Source organism: Podarcis cretensis (genome assembly GCF_951804945.1).
Source record: "Podarcis cretensis genome assembly, chromosome: 5".
NCBI lineage: Eukaryota > Metazoa > Chordata > Lepidosauria > Squamata > Lacertidae > Podarcis > Podarcis cretensis.
Window position 1 is genome coordinate 992,863 of NC_137174.1, and position 26,180 is coordinate 1,019,042.

Sequence of the window (26,180 nt, forward strand, 5' to 3'; positions counted from 1 at the left end):
CCAAGGCTGCAGGTTCCATCCACATAAGGAACAGCTGCATATTCCTGCATTGCCGGGGGTTGGACTAGATGATCCTCAGGTTCCCTTCCAGCTCTCTGATTCTATGTTCTTTATGCAGTTATAGACATGTACGGCTGAAATAAGGCTTCCATGAAAGCTACACAACTGCAGATTATTTGCAGGGTGAATGCAATCCTGCTGATCCCTTGAACATCTAACTACTGGAGAAGAGAAGACACGAGTAACTGTGGTCAAGCTGGTCAGTGCTCTGGGATAGTGTCTTTTTATTTGGAGGGAATGCAGGCTGAAAGTATGAAGGTTTAAATTAGATCCACTGAACTTTATGATGTACATCTTCATAGGCCTGTGATGCCTGAAAGAGTTCTCTTTACTGCAACTCACTCATGTTTAGTAGTCTCCTGACAGAGTTTTTATACTCAGAAAGGTTCTTATCTGTTTCTCCTTCATTTTTCAATTCAACCACCGACTTTCTGTAGGCCAGAATTTTTGGTGAGGCAAGAAGCTCCTGCCTACTGACTTCTTCAGTTTTGTCACCTGCTCGTATTCGAACCAGTGTCTCCAAAGCATTCTTCTCAGAGGCGCTATTCTCCCAGACGTATTCCTCCATGTCAGCCTCCGTCTTTTCTTTTTCCCACTCTTCTGTTTTCTGAAAGGAAAAATAAGTTTTTAGTGGAAAGGGTGAAGGACTAAGTTTAATACCACAGTCATAGTACTCAGTGGCCTAGAGCAGTAGCTCTAGGAATAGCGATTCAGGTAACCTGGTGTTCCTTGGAAGCTTTTTAGAAGTTTCTCACTTAGAAGGGCATTAATGGTAGACAAGCTCTCTTGTGTGACCATTAATCATGATGTGCAGCCAAAAGGATGCACACTCCATTCGTGCAGAGGTGTAAAAGTCCTGGTCAAGGCTCTGTGGAAATGTGTGCACTCTAGAATCCTTTGCAAAATGCAGGGATTCTATGACAACCAAACACGGGTTTCTCACAGAAAAAGACAAAGGGGATGCACTCCCTGAAAGTGAGATAAAATCCATTGGTCTTTTTCAAAACGGAAGTGTTTGTATACTCAGTTGTTACTGCATCCTGCCTCCACACCATTGCACACACTTATATTTAGGTAAGGACTTCAGAAGGTTTTCCTTCTGAAAAAACAGATGCATTAAACATATCACAACTATCTATAGCTATCTCAATAGAGCATACTTATTAGCTGAAAAATTAACTGATCAGTTATCTTGGAAACAGCCAACTGACCAAATATGCATTAACCGACTGAATTTTTTGTTGTTTTAAATTTAGATCCCACCCTGTTCCAAAGGGTTGGTAACAAAAACAGCTCACAGCAGAAAATTGCTAAAATTTCCTCACCCATTCTCAACTTAATATTGAGTTGAGCCCAGCTCAAGATAGATGTATATCTTACAATTATAAAAGATTAGGCTGTTGGTGGGGCCTTCAGTGGGGAGTTCTAAAACATAGCTGAGAATAACCTTCAGCCATTGCTTCTGACCTGCAGGAACATGCCAGAACCAAAATCATCACAAAACTAGGTATGACCTTAATGCCCATAGCCCCCGAACTAATGCCTTAGCAGATTACCAATTAAAGATTGAAAAGCTATGTTCAAGTCAAAAGCTTTCCATGGAGCCATTATGACCACTATGTGTGGGCCACACCCTTGAACTGTGCTTGCACATAGTTACTTCCTACACGAGTATGCAACTTTATAGGAAGAGCTAAGACAATGACCTGATAGCTATCTGAGAATATCTCTGCTATTCTGCACCCATTCACTGTACATTAAGAACATGCGGCATATTTAGTAATCTCTGCAAATGGGTAATGTTTGTTTTGCCACTGGGTGGCAGCAAACCATCAACACTTTAAGTTTTGGCATATGGAGAAATTCAGTGCCACAGCACGAATCCAACAAGAACTCTCCAGGGAATTAGTACATGGCAGAAAAGGGAAAAAAACAAAAGCCACACGGAAGCTCTGCAGGAACCCTTATCACTGCCCAACGTGGTTTCTCGACAGGATGCTGATGTGAGGTGCAGCAGCTGGGAGCCACGGGTCACCTGAAGTCAAATTCCTATTCAGCCATAGGACAAATGGGTGACTTCAAACAAATCACATTCCCAGCCTGGTTTAATCTCACAGGTTTGTTGGGATGTTAAATTGGAAGCAGCCATACACAAGGAACTTCTTGAAGGATGAGTGGAATAAAAACGTGACAAAATAACAGAAGAGCAGCCTGTATATCAGCACTACCAGACAGGACCTGCTTTCGAGCATCCAATACTCAAGTGGGGCCATTGTGAAAACAGGAAGCTGGACTAGATGAGCCTCTGTTCTGATCCAGCAGGGTTGCCCCAGTCACACAGCATGGCTTCGAACACATATAAAAACATAATAAAACATCACACATAAAAAATTTCCCATACAGGGCTGCCTTCAGATGTCTTCTACAAGTCAGATAGTGTCATACCTTGTGTTACAGACGCTTTGGGTTGCGCGATTTCGGGTTGTGCACTGCGCTGAACCCGGAGTACCGGAACAGGTTACTTCCAGGTTTCGGCGCTTGCGCAAAGCTCTAAATCGTGCTTTGAGCATAAGTGCTGAATCACAACCTGTGCATGCCCAGATGCGGCGCTGCAGGTTGCGAACGTGCTTCCTGCATGGATCACGTTCGCAACCTGAGCGTCCACTGTAGCTGTTTATTTCCCTGACATCTGATGGGTGTTCCACAGGGTGGGTGCCACTACTGAGAAGGCCCTCTGCCTGATTCCCTGTAACCTCACATCTCGCAGTGAGGGAACCGCCAGAAGGACGTTGGAGCTGGACCTCAGTGTCCGGGCAGAACGATGGGGGTGGAGATGCTCCTTCAGGTATACAGGACTGAGACCGTTTAGGGCTTTCAAGGTCAGAACCAACACTTTGGATTGTGCTCAGAAACATACTGGGAGCCAATGTAGATCCTTTAAGAGCAGTGTTATATGATCTCAGCAGCCACTCCCAGTCACCAGTCTAGCTGCCACATTCTGGATTAGCTGTAGTTTCCAAGTTACCTTCAAAGGTAGCCCCACGTGACAAGGAAAGCCCGCACCTGCCCTAGCTATTAACTTCTTGAAATCAGGAAGTATCTAACACTGTCCTAGAGTGGTTCCAGCTGCTCCTCTGTAAGTCTCTCATACAGGCAAGTCTGTTGTCCTGTTTTTGACAGCTTCAAGTTTCCCTGCTGTTGGAACTGGAGGCATTGTTTTCTAGTGACTTCATTTTTATCTAGCAAGCAACTTTGGGAGGGTTGTTTGATACTCCATGCCACAGTTGCTGTAAGTTTTCACAGTTTCATCTTTTCCCCAACATAGTTTAACATCACTTTTCCCCAACCAGGTGCCCACCAGACATTTTGGACTACAACTCCCATTAACTCTGCCTAGCAGGGCCAATGGTTAAGGATGCTGTGATCTGTAGTCCAAAGCTGGTGGAGGATATCAGCTTGGGGAAGGCAGATCTACTTGAGACTGCAAGCAAGGTCATTTGGAGGTTTGGAGTGAGGTCTCATTAGTATGCCAATGACATCCAATTCTCTTTCTTTTCCATCTAACCCAGATAAGGCAGGGGATAATACTGGCGCCTGGAATCTCTAACAGTCTGGCTGGGGACCAGTGAACTGAAGCTCAAACCAGACAAGGTAGTCATACTATTATTAGGTTATGTGGAATTTGCTTTCAGTCTACTATGGATGAAGTTGCAAGTATTCGAAAAGATCAGGTATGCAGCTTGAGGGGAGGGAGTTCTTTCAGATCTGGACTTATTGTGGGTTGCTGAGCAGCAGCATACATGGCCTGATTTATCTTTTCTAGCTGTACTATTGCTGTCCCAGAGAAAACTTGATCCTTTCAAAGTTTTCCATGCTTTGATCATGATCAGGTCATACTATGTTTTATTCAGTGATGCATCTGCATATTGCTCAGAACCTTCAGCAGGTTCAAAATGTCTCTGCCTGTTAATTTTGTAAAGTCAATCACATTTGTCCAGCATCTAAAAATCTTCCCTAGCAGCCAATCTCCGAACATAGGTCAAAATGCTGGTTTTTGCTTTCTAAAGCCCCAAATAGCCTGAAATCTGGGGCATTTTAGAAGGAATACCAACTTCCATAAGATCTTATCTGTATATAAAGAATGTGGTGAGGCATCCCCCTTTAGAAGTAAAAGGGATACTAAGTCAAGACAAGGTCTTTTTTATTGCAGCTCCCAGACTCTCTGGAATGGAATTCCAGAAGGAATTCCATTCCCTCTATGACTGTTGGTGCCTATATTTCAATGCAAATTTAAGACTCCTATGTTCTCCCAAGCCTTTGGTGCACCATGATTAAGATGTGAAGTGTAGAGTTTTGTGTCACAGGCATTGGCAGCATTTCTGGTTTTACATTTTAATAGCTTCCATGTTGCTTTGCTAAAGTTCTGAGTTTTTATTTTGGATTATTTTATTTTTAGGTTGTACATCACTTTAGAGATTGTGACAGAGCTGAAAGGTGATATATATGGTTACAGTAGCACCTTAACACATATTTTTTCAGATTCATTATTAAACTGCAGCCCTCTTCAGGTATTTAAACTGAGTAAGGTTAAAAGGAAACAAGCCCCACCTCTTCACCGTCCCTCAGTACACCACCTCCTTTCAAAACTTTGTGTTGAACATGCAAGTATGAAGGGGGCTTCTACATGTGTCCCACCTATGGGACTGGAAATCCTGTTTCTAATTTTGTAATTAATTAATAATATAACAATAATTTATTATTTATACCCCGCCCATCTGGCTGGGTTTCCCCAGCCACTCTGGGCGGCTTCCAACTGAATATTAAAAACAGTACAGCATCAAACATTAAAAACTTCCCTAAAGAGGGCTGCCTTCAGTTGTCTTTTAAAAGTAAAATAGTTGTTTATTGCTTTGACATCTGCTGGGAGGGCGTTCCACAGGGCAGGCGCCACTACTGAGAAGGCCCTCAGCGCTGGATCTCAGTGTCCGGGCTGAACAATGGGGGTGGAGACGCTCCTTCAGGACCGAGGCCGTTTAGGGCTTTAAAGGTCAGCACCGACACTTTGAATTGTGCTCGGAACCGTACTGGGAGCGAATGCAGATCTCTCAGAACAGGTGTTATGTGGTCCCGGCGGCCACTCCCAGTCACCAGTCTAGCTGCCGCATTCTGAATTAATTGCAGTTTCCGGGTCACCTTCAAAGGTAGCCCCACGTAGAGCACGTTGCAGTAGTCCAAGCGGGAGATAACTAGAGCATGCACCACTCTGGCAAGACAGTCCGCGGGCAGGTAGGGTCTTAGCCTGCATACCAGGTGGAGCTGGTAGACAGCTGCCCTGGACACAGAATTAACCTGTGCCTCCATGGACAGCTGTGAGTCCAAAATGACTCCCAGGCTGTGCACCTGGTCCTTCAGGGGCACAGTTGCCCCATTCAGGACCAGGGAATCCCCCACACCCGCCCGTCCCCTGTCCCCCAGAAACAGTACTTCTGTCTTGTCAGGATTCAACCTCAATCTGTTAGTCGCCATCCATCCTCCAACCGCCTCCAGGCACTCACACAGGACCTTCACCGCCTTCACTGGTTCTGATTTAAAGGAGAGGTAGAGCTGGGTGTCATCTGCATACTGATGAACACCCAGCCCAAACCTCCTGATGATCTCTCCCAGCGGCTTCATATAGATATTATGGGGGAGAGGACGGAACCCTGAGGCACCCCACAAGTGAGAGCCCAGGGGTCTGAACACTCATCCCCCGCCACCACTTTCTGGACACGGCCCAGGAGGAAGGAGCGGAACCACCATATAACAGTGCCCCCGGCTCCCAGCCCCTCTAGACGGTCCAGAAGGATGTTATGGTTGATGGTGTCAAAGGCCGCTGAGAGATCCAGCAGAACTAGGAAACAGCTCTCACCTTTGTCCCTAGCCTGCCGGAGATCATCAACCAGCGCGACCAAGGCAGTTTCAGTCCCATGGTGAGGCCTGAATCCCGATTGGAAGGGATCCAAATGGTCCGCATCCTCTAGGCGTGCTTGGAGTTTTTTGGCAACCAGCCGCTCAATCCCGCTCAATTAATTAATTAATTAATTAATTAATTATACTGTGCAGAGAGTTCCAAGGATGCTCACCGGACTGCATGCAAAAGCCCCCTTCAGACCAAAGGGAAGCATGTGGCTGCAGAAAAGATTCTGCACAACACAAGGTACGCAGAAAACAAAAATAAAAATACACACATAGCTTACTAAAAGGATTGGAAAAAGGACCCAAATCTTCTCAGTTCTTGCCCAGCAATACCTTTCTATCTTTTGAAAGTATTTCACTTTCACCTACAGCCACATCAGAACTGAGCACCAGGATGTGTAGATTAGAAAGTGTCAGGGATGTTTCAGTTGAGATTCTTGCACTGCAGGAGGCTGGACTAGATGACTCTCAGAGTCCCTTCCAGCTCTACAGTTCTATGAAAAACAAAGCCAATATCCACAGCAGCCTCTCTCTCTGTTATTCCCACTTAACTATCATTGATAATCCATAGACTCCAGAAAAGTTTAATTTCTTTAGTCATTCATCCATCGTAAAGGACAGCATTTAAACTAATCTAACAAAGCTTTCCAGAACTAATAGCAATGGGAGAGGAACAAGTTGGAAAGGCTCTATCCATTGCATCATGTTGTCTTAGATCTTTGATACTACACCTACATATTCTTAAATCTATTCTTACCAGATCTATGTCTGAATTGAAACTGTTGTGTTTTCTTTCTCAGTAATATTAGATACCATCTTGTGTTTGTATCCACGCCTTTCTCTTCTGCACTACACTGGCTCAGAAACTAAGATGTGAATCGGGAAGTGACTCCCCTATTCAGATCTTGCTCTTGCCATGAACTCTCTGGTTGGCCTTAGAAGAAGCTGCTGCCAGCCTCAGTATTAAAAGAACTGGCAGATGTGATCTCAGAGCCACTGGCAGTCATCTTTGAGAATTCCTGGAGAACAGGCAAAGTCCCGGCAGACTGGAGGGAAAATGTTGTCCCTATTTTTAAAAAGGGGGAAAGAGAGGACCCAAATAATTACCGCCCAGTCAGTCTGACATCAATACCAGGGAAGATACTGGAGCAGATCATTAAGCAAACAGTCTGTGAGGACGTAGAAAGGAATGCTTGTGATCACCAATAGTCAGCATGGATTTCTGAAAAATAAGTCATGTCAGACTAACCTGATCTCGTTTTTTGACAAAATTACAAGCCTGGTAGATGAAGGGAATGCAGTGGATGTAGCCTACCTTGATTTCAGCAAGGCATTTGACAAGGTGCCCCATGATATTCTTGTAAAGAAGCTGGTAAAATGCGGACTTGACTATGCTACCACTCAGTGGATTTGTAACTGGCTGTCTGACCGAACCCAAAGGGTGCTCATCAATGGTTCCTCTTCATTCTGGAGAAGAGTGACTAGTGGGGTGCCACAGGGTTCTGTCTTGGGCCCGGTCTTATTCAACATCTTTATCAACGACATGGATGATGGACTCAAGGGCATCCTGATCAAATTTGCAGATGACACCAAACTGGGAGGGGTGGCTAACACCCCAGAGGACAGGATCACACTTCAAAACGACCTTGACAGATTAGAGAACTGGGCCAAAACAAACAAGATGAATTTTAACAGGGAGAAATGTAAAGTATTGCACTTGGGCAAAAAAAATGAGAGGCACAAATACAAGATGCAATTCTGGGCTGCATCAATAGGAGTATTGCATCTAGATCAAGGGAAGTAATAGTGCCACTGTATTCTGCTCTGGTCAGACCTCACCTGGAGTACTGTGTCCAGTTCTGGGCACCACAGTTCAAGAAGGACACTGACAAACTGGAACGTGTCCAGAGGAGGGCAACCAAAATGGTCAAAGGCCTGGAAACGATGCCTTATGAGGAACGGCTAAGGGAGTTGGGCATGTTTAGCCTGGAGTAGAGGAGGTTAAGGGGTGATATGATAGCCATGTTCAAATATATAAAAGAATGTCACATAGAGGAGGGAGAAAGGTTGTTTTCTGCTGCTCCAGAGAAGCGGACACGGAGCAATGGTTCCAAACTACAAGAAAGAAGATTCCACTTAAACATTAGGAAGAACTTCCTGACAGTAAGAGCTGTTCAACAGTGGAATTTGCTGCCAAGGAGTGTGGTGGAGTCTCCTTCTTTGGAGGTCTTTAAGCAGAGGCTTGACAACCATATGTCAGGAGTGCTCTGATGGTGTTTCCTGCTTGGCAGGGGGTTGGACTCGATGGCCCTTGTGGTCTCTTCCATCTCTATGATTCTATGATTCACTCACATGCTGATTTTCTATGGTAGCCTGTATGCTTTCCACCCTTGGATAGATAGCAGCTTTGGGTGTGAAAGGCGATTTTAGATCAGAAAAATAGCACAGGGGAAAAGAGCTAACTCTGCTCTCTGTTTGATCTGATTTGGGCACCCAAAATAGATTTCAAGCTTTAAGAAAACCCATAGGAGATCTGATCACAAATATCCTACAGTCTTGGCTAGTTTGGCCCCAATTTACCCCAAGATCACAAAGTAGGTTTCATAGCTACGTAAATCAAGGATTTATCTATGCTCCTATCCAACATACTTGCTTTCAGATTATTCTGTTTAAATCCTATTTTGTTGACAAACTGAGAGTACTGATGTCCTTACCAAGGGATGAGTTCCCCCCTGCCATTTTAAAATTTCAGAGATTAAGAATTAAGATTAAGAAACACTTGTATGAAGTTGCGAAAAATGCTACTGAACACGCTTCCTTCTGAGGGATCAACCGTTCATGGAAAAAAAATCCAATGTGTTGCAGCAGGCCATGCATTTTTCATTGAAATCAAAGACAATTACAACTGACGAGGTTATTAAGTATTTATGTGGAAGTTGAAAGGTAATAAAAGGGTATGGGACTTGTGTGTATTCAATACACACCAAGCACTCACACAAGCAATATCATATGGCTAAGTCTTCCATCACTGAGTAATGCTAGAGTCAAGGACAGATGTGTTCATCTGGAATTAATAACCCCTTTGAGCTTCCAGCATACTTAGAATCAGTGTCTGAATGGCTACAGACACCTATGAATTGGGAACAGTTCACCTTCACCCAACTTTATAGGTTTTCAAAATACTAAAGGATTAGTGTTTATGTTTCTAAAAATTCCTCAGTTGAAGGAAGTATGGTTAAACAGTTAACATCAGTTAACACCGTTTCCCAGGACTTCTCAATACTGAGCACCTTAGTAAGAAGATCAACAATTAAAACGCTGGCACTGAAAGACAGCCTATTTTCTCCTTCAATGTACTGCAGGAAAGAGTGTTGGGGTGTCTGGCAGGAGACACTGTTCATGTAAAGTGACAGGACTTCCAGAGCCCGAGCCCCATATCAACTAAGTGGCACAACACACTGGAGCTCCATTGATATGCTGCTATTTATTCCCTCAGGTCACCGTCCTCGTCCCCATATCTCTTCTCCCTTTCGCTGAAGCACTATTGAGGGAAGAGGTGGGCCATTGCTGAGGAGATTTACCTGGGCAAGAAACAGAATCAAGAGTCTTCCTACCTCAGCTTTTCCATAGTGCCCTAAACAGATTAAAATGTATTTAGTGACTGTGTAGCACTGAGGACATCATAGTACAGATGTCCCGCCACTAATTTTCATGAATGCTATAGACCTGTTCAGTCGTGCATGCCAAGGTTCCCACACAACCCATGACTCAGCATAATTGGGGTTTCCAAGATGCGAGGAAACCTTTGAAGGCTCCATATGACAGATGGTCCCATTCTCTGCACAAAGACTAAGGGTGGGGCTGATGGGGATGTGCCCACTCCCAGGTTGACAAACACAGGAACATAAATGTCCCTAATAGCCATCATTTCATCTGACAAACTAGGTAAGCAAATTGTCTGTTGAAACAGCCATAATTTTTCTTCTTAGTGCTCTAAGCACTCCACACTGATTTCCGTAGTAATCCCGTAGACCACCAAGGCAGGTATTATACTTAGAGAGAGAGGCCCAAGACGTTGGCTCACTCATGGTCCGTGTACAACACTAAGCTAGAGCTACTGCTTTACCACTTACCTCAGATCTGTGCATATCAGACAGAAATAAGCACAACAAATCCTGATTAGCAGACACTGGCTGCTTTCAATTGACAGGAAGCCCCACTGCAGGGGTCATTAGTCTGCTACCCTCCAGATATTGCTGGACTCACCAGCCCCAGCCAGTGTAGCCATTGGCCAGGAATGATGAAAGCTGATTCAGCTGAGGGCCACAGGTTGGCCACTCAAAGGAAATTGCCGTATACTGAGACAGTCCATTTGTCAATCGGCCTCAGTATTGTCTATATTGACTGGCAGAGGCTCCAGGGTTTCAGGCAAGAGTCTTCCCCAGCCCAGCCTGGAGATACAGGGGACTGAACCTGGGATTTCCTGCATGAAAAGCAAACACTCTACAACTGAGCAGCTGCCCTTTCTTGCCCCCATTTCAGTTCTGGTGCATTCAACATGTACTGATCTGTGCACATAAAAAAGAGGACCTGTAAGATGGAACTTTGCTCAATGTTTGAAAAAGATATAAATTTTTTCACTGTATTAACATACCATCTGTGGAAAACAATAGCTTTCACCCAACACACAAGCACATCAATATAGGTGTTCAAATAATTCCTCCCTACCATCAATGTAAATAAGCCATATTATTTGTGAACAACATCTAATCAAACAAATGTTACACATTTTAAGTCAAGCTTGGCTGTCACAAATGTCATGCATCAATTCTTACCCATGATTCATGGAATAAAACTGTCAGAAGGTACACTCCATAGTCATAATTTTGTCTTCTTAAAGGACACCTGAAATATATGAAAAACTAAGTCTTTGGTATAATCTCTCCAATATTTAACGATTTAAAATTCTACATTTTTTTAATATAAATTGAAACTATAGAATGAATAGTTTGAAGAACTATTCATTAATTGCTTCCAATGAATAAGAGATTTAACAATAAAAATACATATTAAAACAATGTAATATAGAAAAACAATGTCAAATCTAAAACAGATACAGTGTCTTGCTTCTTATGTTACTCCTCCGGTCCCTGTGCTATTCAGGAGAGGAGACGCGGCAGCTCAAAAAGCCAGTGCAATTCTGGGCTGCATCAATAGGAGTATAGCATCTAGATCAAGGGAAGTAATAGTGCCACTGTATTCTGCTCTGGTCAGACCTCACCTGGAGTACTGTGTCCAGTTCTGGGCACCACAGTTCAAGAAGGACACTGACAAACTGGAACGTGTCCAGAGGAGGGCAACCAAAATGGTCCAAGGCCTGGAAACGATGCCTTATGAAGAACGGCTAAGGGAGCTGGGCATGTTTAGCCTGGAGAAGAGGAGGTTAAGGGGTGATATGATAGCCATGTTCAAATATATAAAAGGATGTCACATAGAGGAGGGAGAAAGGTTGTTTTCTGCTGCTCCAGAGAAGCGGACACGGAGCAATGGCTCCAAACTACAAGAAAGAAGATTCCACCTAAACATTAGGAAGAACTTCCTGACAGTAAGAGCTGTTCGACAGTGGAATTTGCTGCCAAGGAGTGTGGTGGAATCTCCTTCTTTGGAGGTCTTTAAGCAGAGGCTTGACAACCATATGTCAGGAGTGCTCTGATGGTGTTTCCTACTTGGCAGGGGGTTGGACTCGATGGCCCTTGTGGTCTCTTCCAACTCTATGATTCTATGATTCTCCTGTGGATATGTTCTCATTAGGAGGTCTGTTCTGCTTGCAGGAAGAGAGGGACCTTTAGCGTGGTAGCAGCTCCCCTTTGGAACTTCCTCCCGTTACATATGAGATAGGCACCACCTCTGTTGTTCCTCTGTTCCCCTCTGTTGGGGGAAAGTATTTGATTCCCCTGCTAAATTTGCCCATTTGCCCTCTGACGAAGAAATGACCAGTCCATAATTTTAATGGTAGGTTTATTGTAGCTGTGAGAGACAGAATAACAATAGGAAAAAACCCAGAAACCCAGAAGACAAAAGTCTGAGATTGATGTGCATTATAATGAGTGAAATAAGTATTTGATCCCTTTGCAAAAGATGACTTAGCACTTGGTGGCAAAACCCTTGTTGGCAATTACAGAGATTAGACGTTTCTTGTAGGTGGCCACCAGGTTTGCACACATCTCAGGAGGTATTTTGTCCCTCTCCTCTTTGCAGATCTCAAGTCAGTAAGATTTTGAGGCTGTTTTTGAGGCTGAGCTACTCAAACCTTCAGCTCCCTCCACAGATTTTTGATGGGATTAAGGTCTGGAGACTGGCTAGGCCACTCCAGGACCTTAATGTGCTTCTTCTTGAGCCACTCCTTTGTTGCCTTGGCTGTGTGTTTTGGGTCACTGTCATGCTGGAATACCCATCATCGACCCATTTTCAAGGCCCTGGCTGAGGGAAGGAGGTGCGCACCCAAGATTTGATGATACATGGTCCTGTCCATCGTCCCTTTGATGCGGTGAAGGTGCCCTGTCCCCTTAGCAGAAAAACACCCCAAAGCATAATATGTCCCCTTCCATGTTTGATGGAGTTCTCTCCATGTTTGATGATGGTGTTCTTGGGGTTGGAGGCAGCATTCCTCCTCCTCCAAACACGGAGAGTTGAGTTGATGACAAAGAGCTCGATTTTGGTCTCATCTGAACACAACACTTTCACCCAGTTCTCCTCTGGGTCGTTCAGATGTGCATTGGCAAACTGCAGATGGGTCTGTATGTGTGCTGTCTTGAGCAAGGGGACAGCTGTTTTGAAAATGAAAACAGCTGTTTTCATGGTGAATATGGTCCCAGCTACAAAGAATCAAAATTTCAGACAGAAATATTGAATAATGACTATAAGAATTTAGCAAAAATGTATAAGATATTACTGGAATGGTGTACGAAGGATGAGGAGGTAAAATCAGTTATGATTGACTGGGCCAAAGATATAGGGCATAATATACAAATGGAGGATTGGGAAAGACTTTGGAAAGAAGGTTTAAGATTCACTGCATGCACAGTTATAAAAGAAAATGTTATGAAAATGATGTACCGATGGTATGTAACACCTGAGAAGTTAGCAAAAATGTATAAGATAAGTAACAAATGTTGGAAATGTAAAGAAAAAGAAGGTACCTTTTTTCGTATGTGGTGGGAATGTAAGAAGGTAAAATGCTTTTGGGAAATGATTTATAATGAATTGAAGAAAATGTTGAAATATACATTTGTTAAGAAACCAGAAGCATTTTTACTAGGCATTACAGGTAATGAGATAAATAAGAAAGAAAAGAAGTTATTTTTATATGCAGTGACAGCAGCAAGAATATTGATGGCCCAGAAATGGAAACAGGAGGAATTACCTACGATAGAAGAATGGAGAACTAAAATGATGGATTATGCAGAACTGGACAGAATGACAGGAAGGATCCGGAATCGACGAGATCAAAGATTTACAGAAGATTGGGAAAAGTTTACCCACTATATGCAAAAACTGAGTGATAATAAAATTACGTTTGTAAGCTTTAAGGAAGCTCTGTGAGGGGAAAGGGTTAAAAGGGCAGAAATGTGTAAAAAGTAACAATAGGAAGGAATGGCAGACAAATTGAGAGAAGTCAAAAAAGAGAAGATGTAATTAAGATGTATGGAATGTATAAATTTGTTTTTGTATTTGAAAACTAATAAAAATATAATAAAATATTAATAAGAATAAGAATAATAAGAAGAAGAATATGGTCCCAGCTGCCCTGAGATCATTGACAGGTGTCTTTTGTACAGGTACTGTAAGGAGCTGGGATTACAGGTAAAACCTCTCCCTAGAAGCAGGTGCTTCTAATCTCAGCTTGTTACATACAGTGGAGATATCAGGTAGCCTGACATCTGGCTGGTTGATAGGGGATCAAATACTTATTTCACTCATTATAATGCACATCAATCTCAGACTTTTGTCTTCTGGGTTTTTTCCTATTGTTATCCTGTCTCTCACAGCTACAATAAACCTACCATTAAAATTATGGACTGGTCATTTCTTCGTCAGAGGGCAAACGGGCAAATTTAGCGGGGGAATCAAATACTTTCCCCCATGACTGTATAGGATAGGATAATCTTCACTGAAAATATTCACTTTGAAAAGAGATCTCCAGAAGGTGCCCAAAAGACAACAGAGGTGGTGCCTATCTCATGTGTAAGGGGAGGAAGTTCCAAAGGGGAGCTGCTGCCACGCTAAAGGTCCCTCTCCTACTGCAAGCAGAACAGACCTCCTAATGAGAACATATCCACAGGAGGCCCTCTCCTGAATAGCACAGGGAGCGGAGGAGTAACATAAGAAGCAAGACAAACAACTGCACTTTAGTTCACTCACAAACAAGCTTCCAAAATGTGTTGACCTTTGGACACAAACTTATTTCAATCATATTAATTTATTTGCATTTTGAAGCAAGAAATGGGAGAAATGAGGTCTAACAAAGATAGCTAAAGCCTTTGCCAGATTAGAGTAGAAGAGTCATTATAACCAAGGATCTTTGTAATATGGCACAATATTTTTTGAGTCCTTGTAGTAGTTAACCAGTAAGTTGGACAGAAATGGATATTAGCAGCTAGGGTCCTGACTATCTTACATATGACCCACATTAGACAATTTTCTCATGTTACGATACCTGTCTGTTGTAATGGTAAGGGTATCTGTGCCCTTGCAGTACCTCTCTCCTACAAGTTTAATGAGCTTCTTCTTTGCATGATCATCCAAGTTGAGGCTTGAAAGTTTAACCTGGAGAGAAATCAGTCTCTTAGCAAGTTGATAGCAAGTTCAATCCCCCAGGGTAGAAAAGAAAGGTCAATGAGTTATTGCACATAAAACATGATGTTGCTGCATTCAGTTTTGCAGGTCGCTAATATTAGCCCCAAGCTCAAACAGGTGACTTCATGCAAACCACACACACACAAAAATACATCACAGGTGTCTTTTAGATTGAAGTCCTCAAAAGTTGAGCACAGAACCAGGAGACTGGCATCTGTTTAATTTCATCATTTATTCTGATTTTGCTAGTCCTGGCACTATGCACAAGGCTAAGCACAGCAGTAACACCTTGACCCAGGTCACTGGAAACCTTATTCAGGCACCTCGATATATTTTATAGCACGTTATTACAGCCATTGCTTTCCTTTTTGAAAATCAGAGTTGAGACTATGCTGACATGCAGTACCTCAGCATGAGGTACTACACAATCCTTAGAAATAAGCTACGGGAAAATTTGGATCTCATTCTACTATTTCTCAATCAGCAGAAACAAGGCCAGTAAAGAATCTTAATGGAAAAAGCAAATATTATATTTAAGGGTTGAAAAACCAAGGGATGAAAGTCTCAGAAAGAGCACTAAGAGGCTTTTAAAAAGCCAAGTGCTAGGAAGAAAATCCTAACTGTCTCTCACAAAGAGAACAAATTAAATTTTGTGACTCAAAACAGACTTGAGCTGCTCAGTGTAAGAACTATCTTCAAGCAAAGGATTAAGAACATGTTAAACTAACAAAAGCTCAAAGTAGTGCTCAGGTGCAATTTTAGTTTGCTATATTGTGTTAAGACTAAAGAAACTTGCTACACAGAAGAATTCAGAACACTACCACTTCAAAGAGAAAGTATGAGCAGGGGAAAATAATATTTTTGAATGCTTCCCTAGATAAAAAGTTCCCTGAATGTAGTAAACTACTACATCAGGAAGACACATTACCCCAGCCTTCTCCCAAAGTACCAGTTTACTACACTCAGGGAACTTTTTTATTTCAGGTGCTTTAAAAAATGAGGCTCCTTGCCACCTCTGTGGTTTGAAGTAGTACTATTCAGAATTCTACCATTTCGTTAGGTTCTATGCTAAGTAAGACCACAAGTCCTGTCTCACGAGTGTGAGAGTCTTTTGAGTGTCAACAGGTGTATAGATAGAGGGTAGGAAAAGGTTCAGAAAAGGGCAACCAAAATGATCTATGAAGAAAGGTTGCAGCAACCCAACTCCCTCAACCATTCCTCATAAGGCTTGGTTTCCAGACCCATGATCAGCTTGGTCACCTTCCTCTGCACACATTCCAGCTTGTGAATATCTCTCTTAAATTGTGGCACCCAGAACTGGACGCAGGAGTCTAGGTGAGGTCTGACCATGGCAGAATAGTGGTACTAATCCTTCCCTTGATCTGGACACCAGACTTCTCTTGATGCAGCCTAGAATAGCATTCACATGTTTGCTGCTGCATCACACTACTGACTCATGTGAAGCTTGTGGCCCACCAGGACCCCTAAATCCTTTTCACATGTACTGCTAGTTAGCCAAATGTCCTTCATCTTATACTGTATTTGTGCACCTGGTTCTTCCTGCCTAAGTGCAGAACCTTACATTTGTCCCTATTGAAATCCATTTTGTTGGCCTAGTTTTCCAATCTGTTCAGGTCAACTTGAATCCAGATTCTATCTTCTGTGGCAGTAGCTAGTTTGGTGTCATCTGCAAATCTTATGAGCCGAGAAGAGTTAGTTACCACTGCCTTAGATTGTCTTGGAAAACTTAAAGGACTGTCTTCCCTCATATGAATGTGTGTGTAAATTAAAGATTTTCTTTGGGCTCTTGCTGCAAGTCCACTTGTTCTTTGAAATTTTATGTGTATTTGTGTGTGTAAGAGCTTTTTAATACTGACACCAGGTATCTTGAACTTCCTCCTGTTAAGTTAATTCTACCTCTTCCCTGCTGGTGCTTCAGAAAAAGATTCCCCCTTCCTGAAAATTTTGAGAACTCTTAAGTTTTTGAAGGTGTTTTTTTTAGCTGCTCCAGTTTACTTGCCCTTGCTGAGGTTGAATGTAATGGGCCAGTTTACTGACTGATGGTATCATGTGTCTTTTTATTTGGTTATGCATTTAGGATTTGATGGTTTGCTATTTTGTAGACCATAAAAGGTAAAGGTAAAGGGACCCCTGACCATTAGGTCCAGTCGTGACCGACTCTGGGGTTGCCAGCGCTCATCTAGCTTTATTGACCGAGGGAGCCAGCGTACAGCTTCCTGGTCATGTGGCCAGCATGACCAAGCTGCTTCTGGCGAACCAGAACAGCGCACGGAAAAGCCGTTTACCTTCCCGCCGGGAAGGTACTTTGATGTGCTTTTGAACTGCTAGGTTGGCAGAAGCAGGGACTGAGCAACGGGAGCTCACCCCATCGCAGGGATTTGAACCGGCGACCTTCTGATCGGCAAGTCCTAGGCTCTGTGGTTTAACCCACAGCGCCACCTGCACTTACTGTGTTCTATCAAAAGCAAGTCAAATTGGGCTGCCCAATGATTGAAGAATTTTACCTTCTTTTTAACCAATCTGCCAAGTAAATTTAAGTTAGTGAAGTTTAGTTTCTGTGAGGCTTCATGTTCACATCTTTCCTCCTGACCCCGGCTCGGTTTACTGTGATTTACTCCCAAGATTCAGGTGACAGGCTCACAATGTGCTACATCTTATGAAAAATGGTGCAGTTAATGCACATACCATATTTTGGTGTGATATTTTAATGCTTAGGTGTGATATTTTAATGCTTAGGTGTGATATTTTAATGCTTAGGGATTCAAACCACTGACCTTCTGATCTGCAAGTCCTAGGCTCTGTGGTTTAACCCACAGCACCACTCGCGTCCCTTTTGTAGACCATGTTAAATATTTAAATAAATCCATTTTCTGAACATTTGAACGTTACAGATTCTGTCATGGCAATTTTGCAACACACTAGATGTACACAGATCCTCCCAAGTCACCAAGGTCTCACTGGAGTGGCAAACACATGGCTGGGAAACTGAGCCCTATCACTTGAGCAGGGTGGGGGCACACTTCTCCATTCTAAACACACTCTGCCATAAAAGACAAGCATATCAGAGGGAAGGCTAGACTAGATACTTTGTTCCATACAAGCTTTTTTAAATGCACAGGGAGGGGTTTGTTTTTGTATGGAGCATTCCTTCATGCAAATCCCACATGCAATTTGAAATGGTATAGCCGACACAGCTTCATCAGTCCAGCGAGAACTGTGCTGTAGCCCCCATTCAAAACAGTCTCAATACCATCTGCTTTTCACCTTCAAACCTCTCCCTGTCCCATTCCTCCCGGCAGATTATGTTGACAAAGGATTAACAGGACACCACCAGAAGAAGGACAATCACGTCTCATTTGATTATAAGTGCTAGGAAAAGCCATATGGCAGGTTGCTGCATGTTTAATAATCAACATTATATGCAGCCTGTTTCGAAATATACCTCTTAAAAAAAAGTACATGGTTTTTATACAGTCTGTTATCTGCATAAAGTAAAACATTGGCTTGGATTGTAGGACATGATTTTAGCAGTATCTTGTCATACAAATACTGCCATCTACCTTACAAAGTGATTTTAGAGAGGACTGAAAATGCAAATGAAATGGCTTTTTTTTACAAAAGCAAAATGTGCTCCAAGTTTCTCAAATCCTAGCCTCCACCAACCCTTATTTTCTCTGCTTTAGGTTTTAAGTGGGGAAGGGCCAGCGTGGTGGCAGTGTATCTTCCTTGCAAACTAAAGGTCCCATGTTCAGTATTCATCATCTCCAGGCTGGGAAGGCATCCTGTTTGGAACCTGGAGAAAGCCTGGCAGTCAGTGTGGATAAACTAAGCTAGATGGTGCAATAGTTTGACTCTGGAACACAGGAAGATGACTTATATTAAGTGGCTTGGGCAAAGTCATTTCTGCTTCTGCAGTATCTTGAATACTGATGGGACAATATTAAATGAATGACCTCACACACAAAAATGGCTGGAAAAAATATGGCCTTATAGATTCATTCTCTCTCTCTCCTAATGCTTTGTTCTATATTCAAAATAGGCATCTAACCTGACCATTAGCTTACAGCACTTAAATCAAATACCATGAGATGTTACTGGATTTTGTGCCAAGAAATGAAGCAATTTCTAATGGGTGGTTCTTCATTTCTTAAGTTAATTGCTTCATCAGTGCAAACAGTTCTTGTACCTTGTCTTGCAGTAACAGCAAGTTTAATTTCTGCCTGCTTTGTAATCAAACCAAATGAACTTGTTTTAAGAGCCCTATGTTAAAAATGAAGTTACTTCTGTAGTTTACTTACTGTTAGGGTCACCACTCTTGCTTTAGGATTGCGAACAGATGGGCCTGCTGAAATGTAATCTACTGTGTCAACTTCAATAGGAAAGTGCTGCATACATTTCTCATCATTATCAACATCAGCTGGCCACTCTGTGCAGAAGTCTGAAAAGTGAGCAGTGGGAGCAAGATCACAGCAATCAATCTGGCAATAGCTACTTTGAGAAACATGTATTAAGAACTTCATCCCTTTCCTTTTTTTTTTAATGGTATTTATTATAGTTTCCAATTAGTACAAAAAAATAAACATACACAAAAAATAATAAAAACACAAAAATACAAAAATACAAAAGCAGAAAAACACACAATTAAAACAAATATAATTTCCATTACTCATTTCTGTTAACTTATTTCCCAGACCTCCTCTCACCTCCCCCTTTTGTATTCCAATTCAAATTCTTAACTCAACAAATCCTTATTATAACTTATTTATAACTTATTATAACTTATTGCTCAACCTTTACATTACAGCTGGTAACCGCTTAATTTCTGTCCAGCATCATTCTAACATTCATTAATTTTGTAATATTTCTGCAAATAGTCTTTAAATTTCTTCCAGTCTTCTTCCGCTGACTCTTTTCCCTGGTCTCGGATTCTGCCAGTCATTTCTGCTAGTCCCATATAGTCGATCATCTTCATCTGCCATTCTTCCAGAGTGGGTAAATCTTGGGTCTTCCAATACTTTGCAATGAGTATTCTTGCTGCTGTTGTCGCATACATAAAGAAAGTTCTATCCTTCTTTGGCACCAATTGGCCAACCATGCCCAGGAGAAAGGCCTCTGGTTTCTTAGGGAAGGTATATTTAAATAGCTTTTTCATTTCATTATAGATCATTTCCCAGAAAGCCTTAATCCTTGGGCACGTCCACCAAAGGTGAAAGAATGTACCTTCAGTCTCTTTACATTTCCAACATTTATTATCGGGCAAATTATAAATTTTTGCAAGCTTGACTGGGGTCATGTACCACCTGTAAATCATTTTCATAATATTCTCTCTTAAGGCATTGCATGCCGTAAATTTCAAACTGGTGGTCCATAACTGTTCCCAGTCAGCAAACATAATATTATGTCCAACATCTTGTGCCCATTTAATCATAGCAGACTTCACCCTTTCATCCTGAGTGTTCCATTTCAACAGCAAGTTATACATCTTTGACAAAATCTTAGTTTTAGGTTCTAACAATTCTGTTTCTAATTTCGATTTTTCCACCTGGAATCCAATTTTCTTGTCCAGTTTATAAGCCTCCATTATCTGATAATAATGAAGCCAGTCTCGCACTTTGTTTTTTAGTTTCTCAAAACTCTGCAATTTCAATGTGTCTCCCTCTTGTTCCAAAATTTCCCAATATTTTGGCCATTTGGACTCCATATTAAGTCTTTTGAAAGCTTTCGCTTCCATTGGTGACAACCACCTTGGGGTTTTAGAACTTCATCCCTTTCCAAGTAATTAAAGTGGAATATGATGTGAATATGCCAATCAGATGCATAGCTGTTTACAAATTCCCGACCCTCACCTCTTTTTTTTAATAAAAGTCAAGTGCTGAGAACAAAGAATAGCCTGCTAGCATTGCCTTCCACCTATTTTTTAATCAATGAAAGAGATCTGAAACTTACCTTTAAGAGCAGCACAGTGCTTCCTGATGGCAACTGGTGTCAGATGCAAAAAATTGGGGATCTGAAACAAGATGTAACTCATAGTCTAAATCTAATACATAATGTAAAACATCTAATGAGGACAAAGGATTCATTCAGTATCGCTAAGCAGTAAGTAAAATACTTAAGTAAAGTACTTAATTCGTTCCAGAGGTCTGTACTTAACCTGAAACTGTTCTTAACCTGAAGCACCACTTTAGCTAATGAGGACTCCTGCTGCTGCCGCGCTGCCGGAGCATGATTTCTGTTCTCATCCTGAAGCAAAGTTCTTAACCTGAAGCACTATTTCTGGGTTAGTGGAGTCTGTAACCTGAAGCGTATGTAACCTGAAGCATATGTAACCCGAGGTACCACTGTACAACAGTTAATTTATATGTAAAAGCACAGTTAACACAACTTGCTTTTTTCCCCAAGGACTGAGCATTGGTCAGAAGGTATAAAAGTCCAATACGGATATGGAAAAAAACAACAGAATTTTCCCTTGAAAATAGAATAGGTTCAGCTGTTTTGAACAGATGGAATGGTTCAACTATAGAAATCTGAGGGCATAGCAGTCCAAGACAGAGTATGTATTTGTGGGGTGGCATTGCAGTACCCCCCTTGACATTATTGAATAACAGCTTTATACCAATATTAAAGTAAACTATTTAGAGTCCTTTTGAAAGAAGATTAAAATAGGAAAGCAAAGGAAATGAGCGAAGCTTTCTGTTACAAGGCACTTAACATTATGCGAAACTATATTTGTTTTAATTGTTTTTTAATTTTGTATCTTTGTATTTTTGTTACTTTTTGTTTTTGTTTCTTCTTTTTTCTTTTTTCCCCTTCTTTGTATTAATTTGGAAACCCTGATAAATATTTATTAAAAAAGGCACTTAACATTATGCAACTGCGGCAGGGAATAATCTCTCTTGCTGTAAAGGCTCGTAGCCTCAGGAAAAGATATATGGAGTCCATTTCAGTTAAATGCTGTGGTGATTGCACGCTTCAATGGTACAGGGATGGGGAAATGTGACTTACTTCTGCTCGATCTGTCAGTAGCTTTTGATATCACTGATCATGGCATCCTCCTGATCCAATTTAGTGAGATGGGTTCTGAATGCACCATATTACAGTGCTTTTGTATTTTCAGGGGTGTGTTCAGAGAGTAGCACTGGGTAAGTGCTCCTCAAACCCTAGCAATTGTGCTATGGGGTTCCACAGGGTACTATCCTTTCCATAGTGCAATTTGACATCTATATTGTGTGGTCATTAGGAATTTTAGAGCAAGGTGTCAGCAGTATGCTCTACTTCTCCATAACATATGAACCATGAGAGACTGTTAAAGCTCAGAATTGGGTGTCTGAAAATAGTTTGACCACTAAACTGGGCACAAATCCTTGGAAAATGGAGGCTCTTTGGGTGCATTGTTCCTACGTTTGGGAGACAGGCATGACAGTTACCTGTTCGGCCTGTTCTGGATGGGGTTGCACTTCCTCTGAAGGAGCAAGTGCATAGCTTGGAGGTATTCCTGGAAACATCTGTCAATAGAGACCCAAGTATCCTCTGTGACTAGGAGTGCCTTTTACCAATTTCATCTGGTCCACCGGGTATAGCTTGACCACTGGTTACCATGCATTGGTAACCTCAAGGCTGGATTACTGCAATGCGCTCTATGTGAGATTGTCCTTGGGCTTGGGTCGAGAAGCTCCAGCTGGTGTTGAATGTTGTGGTCAGTTTGCTGATGGGGGCATCTGGTTAAGAAAATTGTTGAAGCATCTGCACTATCTACCCATCAACTACCGAGACAGGTTCAGGGTCCTTGCACTAATTTGCAAGTCTTAAACAACTAAGGTCCAGGGTATCTCAATTACTGACATCATCTGCAGGAACACTGTTGGTCATTCCCCAAGCTGGAAAGACTCATTTGACGACAAGAAACAGACTTTAGTGTCATCAGTCAAGTACTATGGTAGGTGCCTTCTGTTTCAACTTTAAAACACCTGTTTCTACTCCATCAGGCTTATGCAGACAATTAAGAGTACACCCTTCCACAGTAATTAGTTAACTTCTGATTTTAACTTTTTAATAACTTTCATGGCACGGTTTTACATACAATTGTTGGGAACTGTTCTGATTTGTTTTTTTATTAGCAGTATATATAAAAAATTATATATAAATAACTTGTGATGAAAGGGCAAGACCACTATACTGTATATCTGTTTTCTTCAACTACATTCTACACTGAAAAAAACAGTGTCTTTGAAATAGCAGGATACAACTGTACCTTTAAGAGTTCCAAGTTCCCTTCTTTTACTGGAGGTACACCCCTTTTCACTGGGTAGCCCATTCGAAGAGGAAGGGGCACACAGGAAGGTTTAAAAGCAGCTGCAACAGGGTACACACTAGTCCAATCCTGATCAACCTCCATCTTCTCAGTTCTGGGAGTTGCAGTCTAATGCAAATTTCAAACAAAAATAAAGTTTAAAATGTGAGACAATTCTATTTTTTATGACAAGATATGCTTTAACATCGATCAGTTTTTCGAGACAGATGTTCTCACACCCCCCTTATATGAGTCATATAATATGACACATGAGTTTTAGACTCCAACTGGATTAATCCTGGCTCAAATCCCTGTTGAGCCATAAAGGTCAAAGCATGGACTTGGACTAGTTTCTAGCTCTCAACCTAACTTATTAGCAAGGACAAAGCAATTCACAAGGCCAAAAATTCATTTATAGTATTTATTTGGCTGTAGCTGAATAAGAACTGATATAAACTGTTTTCTGGAGGGCCTTTTCTGAATTACTTAATGATTTAATTTTGTAATTGTGGTATATCACATGTAACTAACACTTAAAAGTGCTTGCTTAGTAGGTGGAAGCCTACAATAAACACAACACTACATAGTTAAACCTGCGCTTGGGAGAATCCTAGTTCTTTCATAGAGTTTTAATTTCAGGGTTACAGATTTGGAAGAAATGACAGATGTCAGTATGTTGAAACAGAATAAGATCCAATAGGCTTAAAATATAATCCACATGCATCCTGAGTTTCTTACCTCTCTCCGGTATTTATCATTTTGTGAGGTCCTTCCTCTTTGTACCAATGCACCTATAATGGAAAATAATATTTCAGAAAAATATATTATTTTATTTAATATTACTGCATATGTGCAAATTCTATTATTCAAATAACAGGCTGGAAAAGAGAATCTTATGGTTTAATTACCGTATTTTTCGCTCCATAAGGCGCACGGACCATAAGGCGCACCTAGTTTTTAGAGGGGGAAATCAAGAAAAAAAAACTTATTTCCCCCACCCCCAAAGAGCAGCGGACAGGCTGCACACAGCCTGTCCGCTTCTCCCAGAGCTTCTGGGGCTGCCAGGGGAAGCCCGGGGTCCCCCCCCCCCCCGCAGCCCCAAAGAGCAAAGAAGCCAAGACAGCGAGCGGGATCCATCCTGCTCGCTGTCTTGGCTTCTCCCATAGCCATGTGCAGCCTCTCCCAGCTGGAGGGGCTGCACGCGGCTATGGCAATACCCCTGCAAAAGCCCACAGGAGCCGCACACCCTTTAAGGGCTTTTCTACGAGGAGGGAGAAGGGACTGACTGGCCGCGTCAGTCCCTTCTTCCTCCTGGGGAAAAGCCCGCAAGAGCCGCATGGAGCTTGTGTGCAGCTCTTGGGGGCTTTTCCTGCATGCCTCCCCCCTGCATTTGCTCCCTAAGATGCACACACATTTCCCCTTACTTTTTAGGAGTGAAAAGGTGTGTCTTATAAAAATACGGTAATACTTAAACCATCAGCATAAAAAACCCTTCATAGCAGATAGGGAGGCACAGATTTAATTTGGTTAAGTCTACTATAATAGCTTTACCATGGTGAGTAATTGAAACCTTCATTTCAAGGCAGTATTCTCTGAGTAGTAGATTTCTGAAAGTTGCAACAGGATGCAGGATTTGGAAGGCTCTTATGCCCTTTCACAGGCTTGCCATTTCTTAGTTCTGGTTTTCCTTATGCAACTGCTTCTAGTCTTTTTCTAGATCTTATACTTCAGCCCTTTCTGCTTGGAATTCTCTCCCACTAGATTCCATCTAGTCTCCTTTAAAGGTATTTTTAAAAACCTATTCACTATTGCTGACCCTTCAAGAACCCACATTCCTACTCAGTAAGTCTCAATTCCCCTTAGTTCTGAAATAAATCACATCAATTTCAGAGACACTTATTTCCTTTTAACGGTGGACAAGTTTTGCTAGTGAAATTTATGTTTGTTTATTAAATTTCTATACCGCCCTTCATCAGAGGATGACAGAGCAGTTTACAGAATAAAAACACCCAAGTCTAAGGCATGACGACAACAACAAAAACAATACCCCCCCCCCCCCAGTTGCAAACGGGAACAAATTGTTTAATGAGCCCAGGGCCTGGTGAAAAAGGAACGTTTTTGCCTGGCGCCTCAAGGTGTATAATGAAGGCGAACTTCCCTGGGGAGAGCTTCCCACAGACGGGGAGCCACTGCAGAGAAGGCCCCGTCCTCGTCTTGCTACCCTCTGGACCCCTCAAGGAGGGGGTACGATCTGAGGGTGGGTTCATGAGGGGAGAGGCGGCCTTGAGGTTTTGCGGCCGTTGTTCTTTGCTGCTGCTGCTGCTGCTGCTTCAAGAGGGCAGCAAGCGTCTTCCTCTCGCAGCCCCCGCGCCCCACTTCCAGGGAAACAAAGCCCTCCTGAAAGGCGCCGGATCTGCGCCGCTCCCTTGCCCCGTCCCGCCCGGCGGCTTCTCCCGTCGCAGCGCCCCCGCGGAGCTGCCCCTCGCTTCCCAGCCCCTCGGGGCTTTCCGCCAGGGAGGGAGGGCCTGGCCGCCCCGGCAGTACCTTTGCCGCGCCCGCCGGCCGCCGGCCGAGCGGCCGAGTAGCCAGCGGAGTAGCTCCGGCTCGTCCGGAGAAGGCGGCCTCGCAGCAGCAGCAGCAGCGCGCCCAACGCTGAAGCGCCTCCGCAGGCGGCCGCCATTTTCGCGCCGGAGTCGTGACGTCGATTTCCGGCGCTGGCGCTTCTCCTTCCTCTTCCGGCGGCTCGGGGCTGGAGCGGCGCATGCGCGTTTGTGGCGTCTGGGCCGTTTTCCCTCCTTCTCTGAGGCGCCTGTCGCCGCGGTTAGGATTGTAGGTTTTTCATAGGAAAATAGCTTTAATTCGTTGAAGGATGGGGGGTTTCCCCCCTCATATATTTCTAAAGGGCGGGGTAGGAATAAAATAGAGAATAATTTTATTGATGAATTGATTTGATTTGTAGAACCCCCTTCATCCGGAGATCGGGGGGGGGGGGCGGGTCACA

General features: G+C 42.7%; 1 protein-coding gene across 1 annotated transcript; it reads right to left on the reverse strand.

The window, feature by feature from the left end:
* Nucleotides 1-267: 267 nt before the first annotated feature.
* Nucleotides 268-25,889, reverse strand: MRPS35 (mitochondrial ribosomal protein S35). The gene is made up of 8 exons (XM_079975413.1): nucleotides 25,724-25,889; nucleotides 23,918-23,970; nucleotides 23,141-23,308; nucleotides 20,839-20,899; nucleotides 19,191-19,330; nucleotides 14,732-14,841; nucleotides 10,851-10,920; nucleotides 268-667 (listed from the first exon to the last, which is right to left on the reverse strand). The coding sequence occupies exons 1-8, from the start codon at nucleotides 25,857-25,859 to the stop codon at nucleotides 389-391; spliced, it is 1,017 nt and encodes a 338-aa protein (XP_079831539.1). The 5' UTR covers nucleotides 25,860-25,889; the 3' UTR covers nucleotides 268-388.
* Nucleotides 25,890-26,180: the final 291 nt, after the last annotated feature.